Source organism: Salvelinus alpinus, chromosome 19, assembly GCF_045679555.1.
Source record: "Salvelinus alpinus chromosome 19, SLU_Salpinus.1, whole genome shotgun sequence".
Lineage (NCBI taxonomy): Eukaryota > Metazoa > Chordata > Actinopteri > Salmoniformes > Salmonidae > Salvelinus > Salvelinus alpinus.
Genome location: NC_092104.1, coordinates 1,146,402 through 1,163,065, shown reverse-complemented (window position 1 = coordinate 1,163,065; position 16,664 = coordinate 1,146,402). Strand labels below are relative to the sequence as shown.

Genomic DNA, 16,664 nt, shown 5'->3' with positions numbered 1-16,664 from the left:
GGGGTAGGTCGTAATTGTAAATAAGAATTTGCTCTTAACTGACTTGCCTGGTTAAATAAAGGTTACATTTAAATATATATATATATATATTTAAGTATCAAAAGTAAATGTAATAGAGAAAATATACTTAAGTATCAAAAGTAAAAGTATAAAGAGTTTCCAAATTCCTGATATTAAGCAAACCAGAATGCACCATTTTCTTGATTTATTTATTTACGGATAGCCACTCCAACACTCAGACATCATTTACAAACAAAGCATGTTTTTAGTGAGTCCTCCAGATCAGACGCAGTAGGGATGACCAGGGATGTTCTCTTGATAAGTGTGTGAATTAGACCATTTTCCTGTCCTGCTAAGCATTCAAAATGTAACGAGTACTTTTGGGTGAAAATGTATGGAGTAAAAAGTACATTTTCTTTAGGAATGTAGTGAGGTAAAAGTTCTCAAAAATATAAATAGTAAAGTACAGATACCCCCAAAAAAACAACTTAAGTAGTATTTTCATTGAAGTACTTTACACCACTACAAGCTGGAAGCATTATGAAGCTCAACCCGGAAGTGACGTTTTACGGAAAAGGGTTTCCACTAGATAGCACAGCCACAAAGTCAAAATTGTCCAAATCGTAAAAATTAATGAAAACAACATTTTGCTTTTTTGTCTTCATTTAAGTTTTGCGGTGTGATTAGGTACAAAAACAGATTTGAAGAATATACATTTTAGGAAGAAATGGTGTTTCTGACTATGTGGCTGCTGTGGTATCTAGTGACGACCAGGGCAAAGGGAATTGTTGAAACGTTTTTGCAACGGAGAACCGATTCGTATTTACACAAGTTCAGCTAGTTCGGACTCCGTTTTAAAAAGTTATCTCGTTTCGTGTTTTATCGAACACACACAAGGGATTGATCAGTTCTTATACAGAACGAATACATATAAATGTGACTGTTGTTCTGTTAAATAGCCTACTGTAATATTTATGGTGAGTCGACAGCGGTATGGAGTTTCCCGAGGAGGTCCTCGCCCATATATTCTCCTATCTGTCGGTAAAGGAACGGGATAGCGCGTCAGCAGTATGTAGGAGGTGGTCGCAGTCCATGAGCCACCCGCGAGTGTGGCGGTATACTGAAATAAGGTGAGAGATTCAGAGTTGTACCGGTTGTACATGTCGGTGATCACGTTGCCCTGCTCAGACGCTGCACGCAGGGCCTGTAACAAGACAAATACACGACAATGCCAAATGGTTTTGGTAACTTGGGCAGAATAAGTTCACGTTGATTCACTGAGGCAAAAAGGGCAGTTTAATTCAATAAGAGAAAAGCTGCGAAATGGAGAGTTGAAAATTAATGAAGAGAGGACCAGAACAGTAGTCTAATGTTATAGAAGAGAGGACCAGAACAGTAGTCTGGTATAGAAGAGAGGACCAGAACAGTAGTCTGATGTTATAGAAGAGAGGACCAGAACAGTAGTCTAATGTTATAGAAGAGAGGACCAGAACAGTAGTCTAATGTTATAGAAGAGAGGACCAGAACAGTAGTCTAATGGTATAGAAGAGAGGACCAGAACAGTAGTCTAATGTTATAGAAGAGAGGACCAGAACAGTAGTCTAATGTTATAGAAGAGAGGACCAGAACAGTAGTCTAATGTTATAGAAGAGAGGACCAGAACAGTAGTCTAATGTTATAGAAGAGAGGACCAGAACAGTAGTCTAATGTTATAGAAGAGAGGACCAGAACAGTAGTCTAATGTTATAGAAGAGAGGACCAGAACAGTAGTCTAATGTTATAGAAGAGAGGACCAGAACAGTAGTCTAATGTTATAGAAGAGAGGACCAGAACAGTAGTCTAATGGTATAGAAGAGAGGACCAGAACAGTAGTCTGTTATAGAAGAGAGGACCAGAACAGTAGTCTAATGTTATAGAAGAGAGGACCAGAACAGTAGTCTAATGTTATAGAAGAGAGGACCAGAACAGTAGTCTAATGTTATAGAAGAGAGGACCAGAACAGTAGTCTGTTATAGAAGAGAGGACCAGAACAGTAGTCTAATGTTATAGAAGAGAGGACCAGAACAGTAGTCTAATGTTATAGAAGAGAGGACCAGAACAGTAGTCTAATGTTATAGAAGAGAGGACCAGAACAGTAGTATGTTATAGAAGAGAGGACCAGAACAGTAGTCTGTTATAGAAGAGAGGACCAGAACAGTAGTCTAATGTTATAGAAGAGAGGACCAGAACAGTAGTCTAATGTTATAGAAGAGAGGACCAGAACAGTAGTCTGATGTTATAGAAGAGAGGACCAGAACAGTAGTCTGTTATAGAAGAGAGGACCAGAACAGTAGTCTGTTATAGAAGAGGGGACCAGAACAGTAGTCTAATGTTCTAGAAGAGAGGACCAGAACAGTAGTATGTTATAGAAGAGAGGACCATAACAGTAGTCTAATGTTATAGAAGAGGACCAGAACAGTAGTCTGTTATAGAAGAGAGGACCAGAACAGTAGTCTAATGGTATAGAAGAGAGGACCAGAACAGCAGTCTAATGTTATAGAAGAGAGGACCAGAACAGTAGTCTAATGTTATAGAAGAGAGGACCAGAACAGTAGTCTAATGTTATAGAAGAGAGGACCAGAACAGTAGTCTGTTATAGAAGAGAGGACCAGAACAGTAGTCTGTTATAGAAGAGGGGACCAGAACAGTAGTCTAATGTTATAGAAGAGAGGACCAGAACAGTAGTCTAATGTTATAGAAGAGAGGACCAGAACAGTAGTCTAATGTTATAGAAGAGAGGACCAGAACAGCAGTCTGTTATAGAAGAGAGGACCAGAACAGTAGTCTGTTATAGAAGAGAGGACCAGAACAGTAGTCTAATGGTATAGAAGAGAGGACCAGAACAGTAGTCTAATGTTATAGAAGAGAGGACCAGAACAGTAGTCTAATGTTATAGAAGAGAGGACCAGAACAGTAGTCTAATGTTATAGAAGAGAGGACCAGAACAGTAGTCTAATGTTATAGAAGAGAGGACCAGAACAGTAGTCTAATGTTATAGAAGAGAGGACCAGAACAGTAGTCTAATGTTATAGAAGAGAGGACCAGAACAGCAGTCTGTTATAGAAGAGAGGACCAGAACAGTAGTCTGTTATAGAAGAGAGGACCAGAACAGTAGTCTAATGGTATAGAAGAGAGGACCAGAACAGTAGTCTGTTATAGAAGAGAGGACCAGAACAGTAGTCTAATGTTATAGAAGAGAGGACCAGAACAGTAGTCTAATGTTATAGAAGAGAGGACCAGAACAGTAGTCTAATGTTATAGAAGAGAGGACCAGAACAGTAGTCTGTTATAGAAGAGAGGACCAGAACAGTAGTCTAATGTTATAGAAGAGAGGACCAGAACAGTAGTCTAATGGTATAGAAGAGAGGACCAGAACAGTAGTCTAATGTTATAGAAGAGAGGACCAGAACAGTAGTCTAATGTTATAGAAGAGAGGACCAGAACAGTAGTCTAATGTTATAGAAGAGAGGACCAGAACAGTAGTCTAATGTTATAGAAGAGAGGACCAGAACAGTAGTCTAATGTTATAGAAGAGAGGACCAGAACAGTAGTCTAATGTTATAGAAGAGAGGACCAGAACAGTAGTCTAATGTTATAGAAGAGAGGACCAGAACAGTAGTCTAATGTTATAGAAGAGAGGACCAGAACAGTAGTCTAATGGTATAGAAGAGAGGACCAGAACAGTAGTCTAATGTTATAGAAGAGAGGACCAGAACAGTAGTCTGTTATAGAAGAGAGGACCAGAACAGTAGTCTAATGTTATAGAAGAGAGGACCAGAACAGTAGTCTAATGTTATAGAAGAGAGGACCAGAACAGTAGTCTGTTATAGAAGAGAGGACCAGAACAGTAGTCTGTTATAGAAGAGAGGACCAGAACAGTAGTCTAATGTTATAGAAGAGAGGACCAGAACAGTAGTCTAATGCTATAGAAGAGAGGACCAGAACAGTAGTCTAATGTTATAGAAGAGAGGACCAGAACAGTAGTATGTTATAGAAGAGAGGACCAGAACAGTAGTCTGCTATAGAAGAGAGGACCAGAACAGTAGTCTAATGTTATAGAAGAGAGGACCAGAACAGTAGTCTAATGTTATAGAAGAGAGGACCAGAACAGTAGTCTAATGTTATAGAAGAGAGGACCAGAACAGTAGTCTAATGTTATAGAAGAGAGGACCAGAACAGTAGTCTAATGTTATAGAAGAGAGGACCAGAACAGTAGTCTGATGTTATAGAAGAGAGGACCAGAACAGTAGTCTAATGTTATAGAACAGAGGACCAGAACAGTAGTCTAATGTTATAGAAGAGAGGACCAGAACAGTAGTCTAATGTTATAGAAGAGAGGACCAGAACAGTAGTATGTTATAGAAGAGAGGACCATAACAGTAGTCTAATGTTATAGAAGAGGACCAGAACAGTAGTCTGTTATAGAAGAGAGGACCAGAACAGTAGTCTAATGGTATAGAAGAGAGGACCAGAACAGCAGTCTAATGTTATAGAAGAGAGGACCAGAACAGTAGTCTAATGTTATAGAAGAGAGGACCAGAACAGTAGTCTGTTATAGAAGAGAGGACCAGAACAGTAGTCTGTTATAGAAGAGAGGACCAGAACAGTAGTCTGTTATAGAAGAGGGGACCAGAACAGTAGTCTAATGTTATAGAAGAGAGGACCAGAACAGTAGTCTAATGTTATAGAAGAGAGGACCAGAACAGTAGTCTAATGTTATAGAAGAGAGGACCAGAACAGCAGTCTGTTATAGAAGAGAGGACCAGAACAGTAGTCTGTTATAGAAGAGAGGACCAGAACAGTAGTCTAATGGTATAGAAGAGAGGACCAGAACAGTAGTCTAATGTTATAGAAGAGAGGACCAGAACAGTAGTCTAATGTTATAGAAGAGAGGACCAGAACAGTAGTCTAATGTTATAGAAGAGAGGACCAGAACAGTAGTCTAATGTTATAGAAGAGAGGACCAGAACAGTAGTCTAATGTTATAGAAGAGAGGACCAGAACAGTAGTCTAATGTTATAGAAGAGAGGACCAGAACAGCAGTCTGTTATAGAAGAGAGGACCAGAACAGTAGTCTGTTATAGAAGAGAGGACCAGAACAGTAGTCTAATGGTATAGAAGAGAGGACCAGAACAGTAGTCTGTTATAGAAGAGAGGACCAGAACAGTAGTCTAATGTTATAGAAGAGGACCAGAACAGCAGTCTGTTATAGAAGAGAGGACCAGAACAGTAGTCTAATGGTATAGAAGAGAGGACCAGAACAGTAGTCTAATGGTATAGAAGAGAGGACCAGAACAGTAGTCTAATGGTATAGAAGAGAGGACCAGAACAGTAGTCTGTTATAGAAGAGAGGACCAGAACAGTAGTCTAATGGTATAGAAGAGAGGACCAGAACAGTAGTCTAATGGTATAGAAGAGAGGACCAGAACAGTAGTCTGTTATAGAAGAGAGGACCAGAACAGCAGTCTGTTATAGAAGAGAGGACCAGAACAGTAGTCTAATGGTATAGAAGAGAGGACCAGAACAGTAGTCTAATGGTATAGAAGAGAGGACCAGAACAGTAGTATGTTATAGAAGAGAGGACCATAACAGTAGTCTAATGTTATAGAAGAGGACCAGAACAGTAGTCTGTTATAGAAGAGAGGACCAGAACAGTAGTCTAATGGTATAGAAGAGAGGACCAGAACAGTAGTCTAATGGTATAGAAGAGAGGACCAGAACAGCAGTCTAATGTTATAGAAGAGAGGACCAGAACAGTAGTCTAATGTTATAGAAGAGAGGACCAGAACAGTAGTCTAATGTTATAGAAGAGAGGACCAGAACAGCAGTCTGTTATAGAAGAGAGGACCAGAACAGTAGTCTGTTATAGAAGAGGGGACCAGAACAGTAGTCTAATGGTATAGAAGAGAGGACCAGAACAGCAGTCTGTTATAGAAGAGAGGACCAGAACAGTAGTCTAATGGTATAGAAGAGAGGACCAGAACAGTAGTCTAATGGTATAGAAGAGAGGACCAGAACAGCAGTCTAATGTTATAGAAGAGAGGACCAGAACAGTAGTCTAATGTTATAGAAGAGAGGACCAGAACAGTAGTCTAATGTTATAGAAGAGAGGACCAGAACAGCAGTCTGTTATAGAAGAGAGGACCAGAACAGTAGTCTGTTATAGAAGAGGGGACCAGAACAGTAGTCTAATGTTATAGAAGAGAGGACCAGAACAGCAGTCTGTTATAGAAGAGAGGACCAGAACAGCAGTCTGTTATAGAAGAGAGGACCAGAACAGTAGTCTAATGTTATAGAAGAGAGGACCAGAACAGTAGTATGTTATAGAAGAGAGGACCAGAACAGTAGTCTGATGTTCTAGAAGAGAGGACCAGAACAGTAGTCTAATGTTATAGAAGAGAGGACCAGAACAGTAGTCTAATGTTATAGAAGAGAGGACCAGAACAGTAGTCTAATGGTATAGAAGAGAGGACCAGAACAGTAGACTAATGTTATAGAAGAGAGGACCAGAACAGTAGTCTAATGTTATAGAAGAGAGGACCAGAACAGTAGTCTAATGTTATAGAAGAGAGGACCAGAACAGTAGTCTAATGTTATAGAAGAGAGGATCAGAACAGTAGTCTAATGTTATAGAAGAGAGGACCAGAACAGTAGTCTAATGTTATAGAAGAGGACCAGAACAGTAGTCTAATGTTATAGAAGAGGGGACCAGAACAGTAGTCTAATGTTATAGAAGAGAGGACCAGAACAGTAGTCTAATGTTATAGAAGAGGACCAGAACAGTAGTCTAATTTTATCGAAGAGAGGACCAGAACAGTAGTCTGATGTTATAGAAGAGAGGACCAGAACAGTAGTCTAATGTTATAGAAGAGAGGACCAGAACAGTAGTCTAATGTTATAGAAGAGAGGACCAGAACAGTAGTCTAATGTTATAGAAGAGAGGACCAGAACAGTAGTCTAATGTTATAGAAGAGAGGACCAGAACAGTAGTCTAATGTTATAGAAAAGAGGACCAGAACAGTAGTCGAATGTTATAGAAGAGGACCAGAACAGTAGTCTAATGGTATAGAAGAGAGGACCAGAACAGTAGTCTAATGGTATAGAAGAGAGGACCAGAACAGTAGTCTGATGTTCTAGAAGAGAGGACCAGAACAGTAGACTAATGGTATAGAAGAGAGGACCAGAACAGTAGTCTAATGGTATAGAAGAGAGGACCAGAACAGTAGTCTAATGTTATAGAAGAGAGGACCAGAACAGTAGTCTAATGTTATAGAAGAGAGGACCAGAACAGTAGTCGAATGTTATAGAAGAGGACCAGAACAGTAGTCTAATGGTATAGAAGAGAGGACCAGAACAGTAGTCTAATGGTATAGAAGAGAGGACCAGAACAGTAGTCTGATGTTCTAGAAGAGAGGACCAGAACAGTAGTCGAATGTTATAGAAGAGGACCAGAACAGTAGTCTAATGGTATAGAAGAGAGGACCAGAACAGTAGTCGAATGTTATAGAAGAGGACCAGAACAGTAGTCTAATGTTATAGAAGAGAGGACCAGAACAGTAGTCGAATGTTATAGAAGAGGACCAGAACAGTAGTCTAATGGTATAGAAGAGAGGACCAGAACAGGAGTCTAATGGTATAGAAGAGAGGACCAGAACAGTAGTCTGATGTTCTAGAAGAGAGGACCAGAACAGTAGTCGAATGTTATAGAAGAGGACCAGAACAGTAGTCTAATGGTATAGAAGAGAGGACCAGAACAGTAGTCGAATGTTATAGAAGAGGACCAGAACAGTAGTCTAATGTTATAGAAGAGAGGACCAGAACAGTAGTCGAATGTTATAGAAGAGGACCAGAACAGTAGTCTAATGGTATAGAAGAGAGGACCAGAACAGTAGTCTAATGGTATAGAAGAGAGGACCAGAACAGTAGTCTAATGGTATAGAAGAGAGGACCAGAACAGTAGACCAATGTTATAGAAGAGAGGACCAGAACAATAGTCTAAAGTTATAGAAGAGAGGACCAGAACAGTAGTCTAATGTTATAGAAGAGAGGACCAGAACAGTAGTCTAGTGTTATAGAAGAGAGGACCAGAACAGTAGTCTAATGTTATAGAAGAGAGGACCAGAACAGTAGTCTGTTATAGAAGAGAGGACCAGAACAGTAGTCTGTTATAGAAGAGAGGACCAGAACAGTAGTCTGTTATAGAAGAGAGGACCAGAACAGTAGTCTAATGTTATAGAAGAGAGGACCAGAACAGTAGTCTAATGGTATAGAAGAGAGGACCAGAACAGTAGTCTGTTATAGAAGAGAGGACCAGAACAGTAGTCTGTTATAGAAGAGAGGACCAGAACAGTAGTCTAATGTTATAGAAGAGAGGACCTGAACAGTAGTCTAATGTTATAGAAAAGAGGACCAGAACAGTAGTCGAATGTTATAGAAGAGGACCAGAACAGTAGTCTAATGGTATAGAAGAGAGGACCAGAACAGTAGTCTAATGGTATAGAAGAGAGGACCAGAACAGTAGTCTGATGTTCTAGAAGAGAGGACCAGAACAGTAGACTAATGGTATAGAAGAGAGGACCAGAACAGTAGTCTAATGGTATAGAAGAGAGGACCAGAACAGTAGTCTAATGTTATAGAAGAGAGGACCAGAACAGTAGTCTAATGTTATAGAAGAGAGGACCAGAACAGTAGTCGAATGTTATAGAAGAGGACCAGAACAGTAGTCTAATGGTATAGAAGAGAGGACCAGAACAGTAGTCTAATGGTATAGAAGAGAGGACCAGAACAGTAGTCTGATGTTCTAGAAGAGAGGACCAGAACAGTAGTCGAATGTTATAGAAGAGGACCAGAACAGTAGTCTAATGGTATAGAAGAGAGGACCAGAACAGTAGTCGAATGTTATAGAAGAGGACCAGAACAGTAGTCTAATGTTATAGAAGAGAGGACCAGAACAGTAGTCGAATGTTATAGAAGAGGACCAGAACAGTAGTCTAATGGTATAGAAGAGAGGACCAGAACAGTAGTCTAATGGTATAGAAGAGAGGACCAGAACAGTAGTCTAATGGTATAGAAGAGAGGACCAGAACAGTAGACCAATGTTATAGAAGAGAGGACCAGAACAATAGTCTAAAGTTATAGAAGAGAGGACCAGAACAGTAGTCTAATGTTATAGAAGAGAGGACCAGAACAGTAGTCTAGTGTTATAGAAGAGAGGACCAGAACAGTAGTCTAATGTTATAGAAGAGAGGACCAGAACAGTAGTCTGTTATAGAAGAGAGGACCAGAACAGTAGTCTGTTATAGAAGAGAGGACCAGAACAGTAGTCTGTTATAGAAGAGAGGACCAGAACAGTAGTCTAATGTTATAGAAGAGAGGACCAGAACAGTAGTCTAATGGTATAGAAGAGAGGACCAGAACAGTAGTCTGTTATAGAAGAGAGGACCAGAACAGTAGTCTGTTATAGAAGAGAGGACCAGAACAGTAGTCTAATGTTATAGAAGAGAGGACCTGAACAGTAGTCTAATGTTATAGAAGAGAGGACCAGAACAGTAGTCTAATGGTATAGAAGAGAGGACCAGAACAGTAGTCTAATGTTATAGAAGAGAGGACCAGAACAGTAGTCTAATGTTATAGAAGAGAGGACCAGAACAGTAGTCTGATGTTATAGAAGAGAGGACCAGAACAGTAGTCTAATGTTATAGAAGAGAGGACCAGAACAGTAGTCTAATGTTATAGAAGAGAGGACCAGAACAGTAGTCTAATGTTATAGAAGAGAGGACCAGAACAGTAGTCTGATGTTATAGAAGAGAGGACCAGAACAGTAGTCTGATGTTATAGAAGAGAGGACCAGAACAGTAGTCTAATGTTATAGAAGAGAGGACCAGAACAGCAGTCTAATGTTATAGAAGAGAGGACCAGAACAGTAGTCTAATGGTATAGAAGAGAGGACCAGAACAGTAGTCTGATGTTATAGAAGAGAGGACCAGAACAGTAGTCTGATGTTATAGAAGAGAGGACCAGAACAGTAGTCTAATGTTATAGAAGAGAGGACCAGAACAGCAGTCTAATGTTATAGAAGAGAGGACCAGAACAGTAGTCTAATGTTATAGAAGAGAGGACCAGAACAGTAGTCTGATGTTATAGAAGAGAGGACCAGAACAGTAGTCTGATGTTATAGAAGAGAGGACCAGAACAGTAGTCTGTTATAGAAGAGAGGACCAGAACAGTAGTCTGATGTTATAGAAGAGAGGACCAGAACAGTAGTCTAATGTTATAGAAGAGAGGACCAGAACAGTAGTCTAATGTTATAGAAGAGAGGACCAGAACAGTAGTCTAATGTTATAGAAGAGAGGACCAGAACAGTAGTCTGATGTTATAGAAGAGAGGACCAGAACAGTAGTCTAATGTTATAGAAGAGAGGACCAGAACAGTAGTCTAATGTTATAGAAGAGAGGACCAGAACAGTAGTCTAATGTTATAGAAGAGAGGACCAGAACAGTAGTCTAATGTTATAGAAGAGAGGACCAGAACAGTAGTCTAATGTTATAGAAGAGAGGACCAGAACAGTAGTCTAATGTTATAGAAGAGAGGACCAGAACAGTAGTCTAATGTTATAGAAGAGAGGACCAGAACAGTAGTCTGATGTTATAGAAGAGAGGACCAGAACAGTAGTCTGATGTTTGTGAAAGATTTGGTGGGGGTAACATATGGAATTGGAAATGCAATTAACGATAAATCATACACTGTCAACTGTGGGACCTTATATAGACAGGTGTGTGCCTTTCCAAATCATGTCCAATCAATTGAATTTACCACAGGTGGACTCCAATCAAGTTGTAGAAACAACTCCAGGATGATCAATGGAAACAGGATGCACCTGAGCTCAATTTAGAATCTCATAGCAAAGGGTCTGAATACTTATGTAAATAAGGTACTTATGTTTTAAATTTTACACATTTATACAAATTTCAAAAAAACTGTTTTTGCTTCGTCATTATGGGGTATTGTGTGTAGATTACTGAGTTGATTTATTTATTTAATCCATTTTAGAATAAGGCTGTAATGTAACAAAATGTGGACAAAGTCAAGGGCTCTGAATACTTTCCGATTGTACTGTATCTAATTATAGTTGAATAACAAGTAGATGTGGGACATTATAAGCAGAAACAAAGAACTGTCTAAAAAGGCCTGTCTAAAAAGGCCTGTCTAAAAAGGCCTGTCTAAAAAGGTCTGTCTAAAAAGGCCTGTCTAAAAAGGCCTGTCTAAAAAAGGCCTGTCTAAAAAGGCCTGTCTAAAAAGGCCTGTCTAAAAAAGGCCTGTCTAAAAAGGCCTGTATTAAAACGGCCTGTCTAAAAAGGCCTGTATTAAAACGGCCTGTCTAAAAAGGCCTGTATTAAAACGGCCTGTCTAAAAAGGCCTGTTTAAAAGGCCTGTCTAAAAGGCCTGTCTAAAAGGCTTGTCTAAAAGGCCTGTCTAAAAGGCCTGTCTAAAAAGGCCTGTATTAAAACGGCCTGTCTAAAAAGGCCTGTATTAAAACGGCCTGTCTAAAAAGGCCTGTCTAAAAAGGCCTGTCTAAAAAGGGCCTGTCTAAAAAGGCCTGTCTAAAAAGGCCTGTCTAAAAAAGGCCTGTCTAAAAAAGGCCTGTCTAAAAAGGCCTGTCTAAAAAGGCCTGTCTAAAAAAGGCCTGTCTAAAAAGGGCCTGTCTAAAAAGGGCTGTATTAAAACGGCCTGTCTAAAAAGGCCTGTATTAAAACGGCCTGTCTAAAAAGGCCTGTATTAAAACGGCCTGTCTAAAAAGGCCTGTATTAAAACGGCCTGTCTAAAAAGGCCTGTCTAAAAAGGCCTGTATTAAAAGGGCCTGTCTAAAAAGGGCCTGTCTAAAAAGGCCTGTCTAAAAAGGCCTGTCTAAAAAAGGCCTGTCTAAAAAAGGCCGGTCTAAAAAAGGCCGGTCTAAAAAAGGCCTGTCTAAAAAGGCCTGTCTAAAAAGGCCTGTCTAAAAAGGCCTGTCTAAAAAGGCCTGTCTAAAAAGGGCCTGTCTAAAAAGGGCCTGTCTAAAAAGGGCTGTCTAAAAAGGGCTGTCTAAAAAGGCCTGTCTAAAAAGGGCTGTCTAAAAAGGGCTGTCTAAAAAAGGCCTGTCTAAAAAAGGCCTGTCTAAAAAGGGCTGTCTAAAAAGGGCTGTCTAAAAAGGGCTGTCTAAAAAGGGCTGTCTAAAAAAGGCCTGTCTAAAAAAGGCCTGTCTAAAAAGGGCTGTCTAAAAAGGGCTGTCTAAAAAGGCCTGTCTAAAAAGGCCTGTCTAAAAAGGCCTGTCTAAAAAAGGCCTGTCTAAAAAAGGCCTGTCTAAAAAGGGCTGTCTAAAAAGGGCTGTCTAAAAAGGGCTGTCTAAAAAGGGCTGTCTAAAAAGGGCTGTCTAAAAAGGGCTGTCTAAAAAAGGCCTGTCTAAAAAAGGCCTGTCTAAAAAAGGCCTGTCTAAAAAGGCCTGTCTAAAAAGGGCCTGTCTAAAAAGGCCTGTCTAAAAAGGCCTGTCTAAAAAGGCCCGTCTAAAAAAGGCCCGTCTAAAAAAGGCCCGTCTAAAAAGGCCCGTCTAAAAAGGCCTGTCTAAAAAGGCCCCTGACTGTACAGAACATGTTCTATAATAGCGGGTTTGGGTCGGGCCTCAGATTTCCACTTTATTACTTCTAGTCGTGCGGTTGCGGACGGGTTATTAGCAGTTGTGAGCGGGTGAACAAACAGCTGACCCACACATCACTAGCATGCATCAACCACTTTTTCATCTGTTGACTCATCTATAACAGGTGATGTGGTCAGCTGATGTCCAGGCGTTGTGTTCCATGATGTCAGAGAGACCACGTTGCTTCATTAATCCCACTAATACTGATGTATTAAACCAGCTAATAGATCAGACTGCCCTCTCCTCTCTGCAGTCGGAATCGGATATCGTGCTGACATAGATCCTGATAGATCCCTCTTCTCTCTCTCTCTACAGGTGTGAGTCTGATACTGTTCTCTCTCTCTCTCTCTCTCTCTGCAGGGGTGAGTCTGATAGTAATGTTCTCTCTCCGTCTGCAGGTGTGAGACCGGGGAACAGGAGGACCCTGCTCTGCAGCATTTCTCCTCTCTCCTGCCATTGGTCCGTCACCTGAAGATCACCGTCAGTTCGCTGAGCGATCCAGCCAATCGCAGCGCTGCCCTGTCCGTCCTCCGCCTGGCCACCAGCGGTCCCCTGCGGACCCTGACCCTGTCCTGCTCTGGAGGAGTCCCTCTCTTCTACTCAGGTAAACAACAACAAATCAGATCAGCTCTGAACAAAAATCGAATGAGAAATAAATCTGATGTGATTGGTCAAAAGACCAAAAGAACTGGGCAGCGTCAGTCGCTCTAGACAAGAGCGTCTGCTAAATCAGTGTTTCTCAACTCCGGTCCTCAAGTTTCTCCCGATAGCACACTTTGTTGTTGTCGCCCCAAACTAACTCACCTGGTTCAACTCATCAAAGGGCTTGATGATTAGTTGGTTGAATCAGGAGTATTGCTTCCATCCCCACCCTGGGCTTGCACCCTCATGTAAAAATACTACCGAATCATCATTACTACACAGGATCTACACAAAACCTCCTGGTTTTACTGATGGTTTCCTATTGAGATGTGTAATAAACCAGTTGTGATTTCAGTAGTAATGGGAGATACATTGAGATGTTTCACTACTGGTGAACACGACATAATTCTCCCTTAAGACCACTGAGCTTTTGGGTATCTACTACTTAACCTACACAATGCCTACACAATGCCTACACAATGCCTCCATAATGCCTCCATAATTCCTACACAATTCCTCCATAATTCCTACACAATTCCTTCATAATGCCTACATAATGCCTACATAATGCCTTCAGAATGCCTACACAATGCATTCACAATGCCTACATAATGCCTCCATAATTCCTACACAATTCCTACATAATGCCTACATAATGCCTACATAATGCCTACATAATGCCTCCATAATGCCTTCATAATGCCTTCATAATGCCTACATAATGCCTCCATAATGCCTTCATAATGCCTTCATAATGCCTTCATAATGCCTACACAATGCCTACATAATGCCTCCATAATGCCTTCATAATGCCTACATAATGCCTTCATAATGCCTACATAATGCCTCCATAATGCCTTCATAATGCCTACACAATGCCTACACAATGCCTCCATAATGCCTCCATAATGCCTACATAATGCCTCCATAATGCCTTCATAATGCCTTCATAATGCCTTCATAATGCCTACATAATGCCTTCATAATGCCTACACAATGCCTACACAATTCCTACACAATGCCTACACAATTCCTCCATAATGCCTTCATAATGCCTACATAATGCCTTCATAATGCCTTCATAATGCCTCCATAATGCCTACACAATTCCTCCATAATGCCTACATAATGCCTTCATAATGCCTTCATAATGCCTACATAATGCCTTCATAATGCCTACACAATGCCTACACAATTCCTACACAATGCCTACACAATTCCTCCATAATGCCTTCATAATGCCTACATAATGCCTTCATAATGCCTTCATAATGCCTCCATAATGCCTACACAATTCCTCCATAATGCCTACATAATGCCTTCATAATGCCTTCATAATGCCTACACAATGCCTACACAATTCCTCCATAATGCCTCCATAATGCCTACATAATGCCTCCATAATGCCTTCATAATGCCTTCATAATGCCTTCATAATGCCTACATAATGCCTTCATAATGCCTACACAATGCCTACACAATTCCTCCATAATGCCTTCATAATGCCTACATAATGCCTTCATAATGCCTTCATAATGCCTCCATAATGCCTACACAATTCCTCCATAATGCCTACATAATGCCTTCATAATGCCTTCATAATGCCTACACAATGCCTACACAATTCCTCCATAATGCCTTCATAATGCCTACATAATGCCTTCATAATGCCTTCATAATGCCTCCATAATGCCTACACAATTCCTCCATAATGCCTACATAATGCCTTCATAATGCCTTCATAATGCCTACACAAGTCCTACACAATTCCTCCATAATGCCTCCATAATGCCTACATAATGCCTCCATAATGCCTTCATAATGCCTTCATAATGCCTTCATAATGCCTACATAATGCCTTCATAATGCCTACACAATGCCTACACAATTCCTCCATAATGCCTTCATAATGCCTACATAATGCCTTCATAATGCCTTCATAATGCCTCCATAATGCCTACACAATTCCTCCATAATGCCTACATAATGCCTTCATAATGCCTTCATAATGCCTACACAATGCCTACACAATTCCTCCATAATGCCTTCATAATGCCTACATAATGCCTTCATAATGCCTTCATAATGCCTCCATAATGCCTACACAATTCCTCCATAATGCCTACATAATGCCTTCATAATGCCTTCATAATGCCTACACAAGTCCTACACAATTCCTCCATAATGCCTTCATAATGCCTCCATAATGCCTACATAATGTGTCCCTATTAAACTAGTGAACGTGTTATTTCCTCTACTTTCTAACTGTAGTTAATAGCATTAAACAAGAAATAATACGCTTATACTACTGTTTTCCACCTGAACACTATAAAACTACCAGATTACTACAGAAACACTACTGTTTTCCACCTGAACACTATAAAACTACCTGATTACTACAGAAATACTACTGTTTTCCTACTGAACACTATAAAACTACCTGATTACTACAGGAAATACTACTGTTTTCCTACTGAACACTATAAAACTACCTGATTACTACTGTTTTCCTACTGAACACTATAAAACTACCTGATTACTACAGGAAATACTACTGTTTTCCTACTGAACACTATAAAACTACCTGATTACTACAGAAATACTACTGTTTTCCTACTGAACACTATAAAACTACCTGATTACTACAGAAACACTACTGTTTTCCTACTGAACACTATAAAACTACCTGATTACTACAGGAAATACTACTGTTTTCCTACTGAACACTATAAAACTACCTGATTACTACAGAAACACTACTGTTTTCATACTGAACATTATAAAACTACCTGATTACTACAGGAAATACTACTGTTTTCATACTGAACACTATAACACTCTAGTTGAGTAGTGCATCAACTAGACATTCACTACAAGTCTCTACTGCACAAATTCAGCAGTAGTAGTAGTTCTTCATGAGGGTAGCTACAGTTTGTACACTGTCGTAGAAAATCATTTCAAATACAACGCTTATCAGAACTTGTAAAATCAAACATGCTTTTTATTACAATTGTATAGCCAACTGGCATGTCCCCGCGGAACACACCCCGCGGAACCCACCCCTCTCAGAAGTCCAGTCCTTTATATTTATACCCACATAGTATTGTCCGTCCCTTATGAAGTCATTCACCACCATCTGCCTTCAATTAGTTTATAATGGTGGCCGGACCCTCTATCCCAGTGTGTCAACAGACCCCATGCCCCTTCCCTTCACCACTAAATCAATGCACTCTTTGTTCTAGTCTCCCCTATCCTTAGTGTGTCCAATTGCTTTAGGTGCCTCTCTGTCTGACATGTATGTACGTAATGGAATGGT

General features: G+C 40.1%; 1 protein-coding gene across 2 annotated transcripts in view; it reads left to right on the top strand.

Annotated features, from left to right (window-relative positions):
- The first annotated feature begins 568 nt into the window (after positions 1 to 568).
- Positions 569 to 16,664, top strand: part of fbxl8 (F-box and leucine-rich repeat protein 8) — a 32,914-nt gene continuing 16,818 nt past the window's right edge. Inside the window, exons 1-2 of one of the 2 annotated variants that reach the window (XM_071352003.1) lie at positions 569 to 1,130; positions 13,105 to 13,310. In XM_071352003.1, coding sequence (XP_071208104.1) covers positions 994 to 1,130; positions 13,105 to 13,310 — 343 coding nt within the window. In that variant the 5' untranslated portion in view covers positions 569 to 993. The remainder of the gene's footprint in view (positions 1,131 to 13,104; positions 13,311 to 16,664) is intronic. The other variant, XM_071352001.1, reaches the window with a different exon arrangement.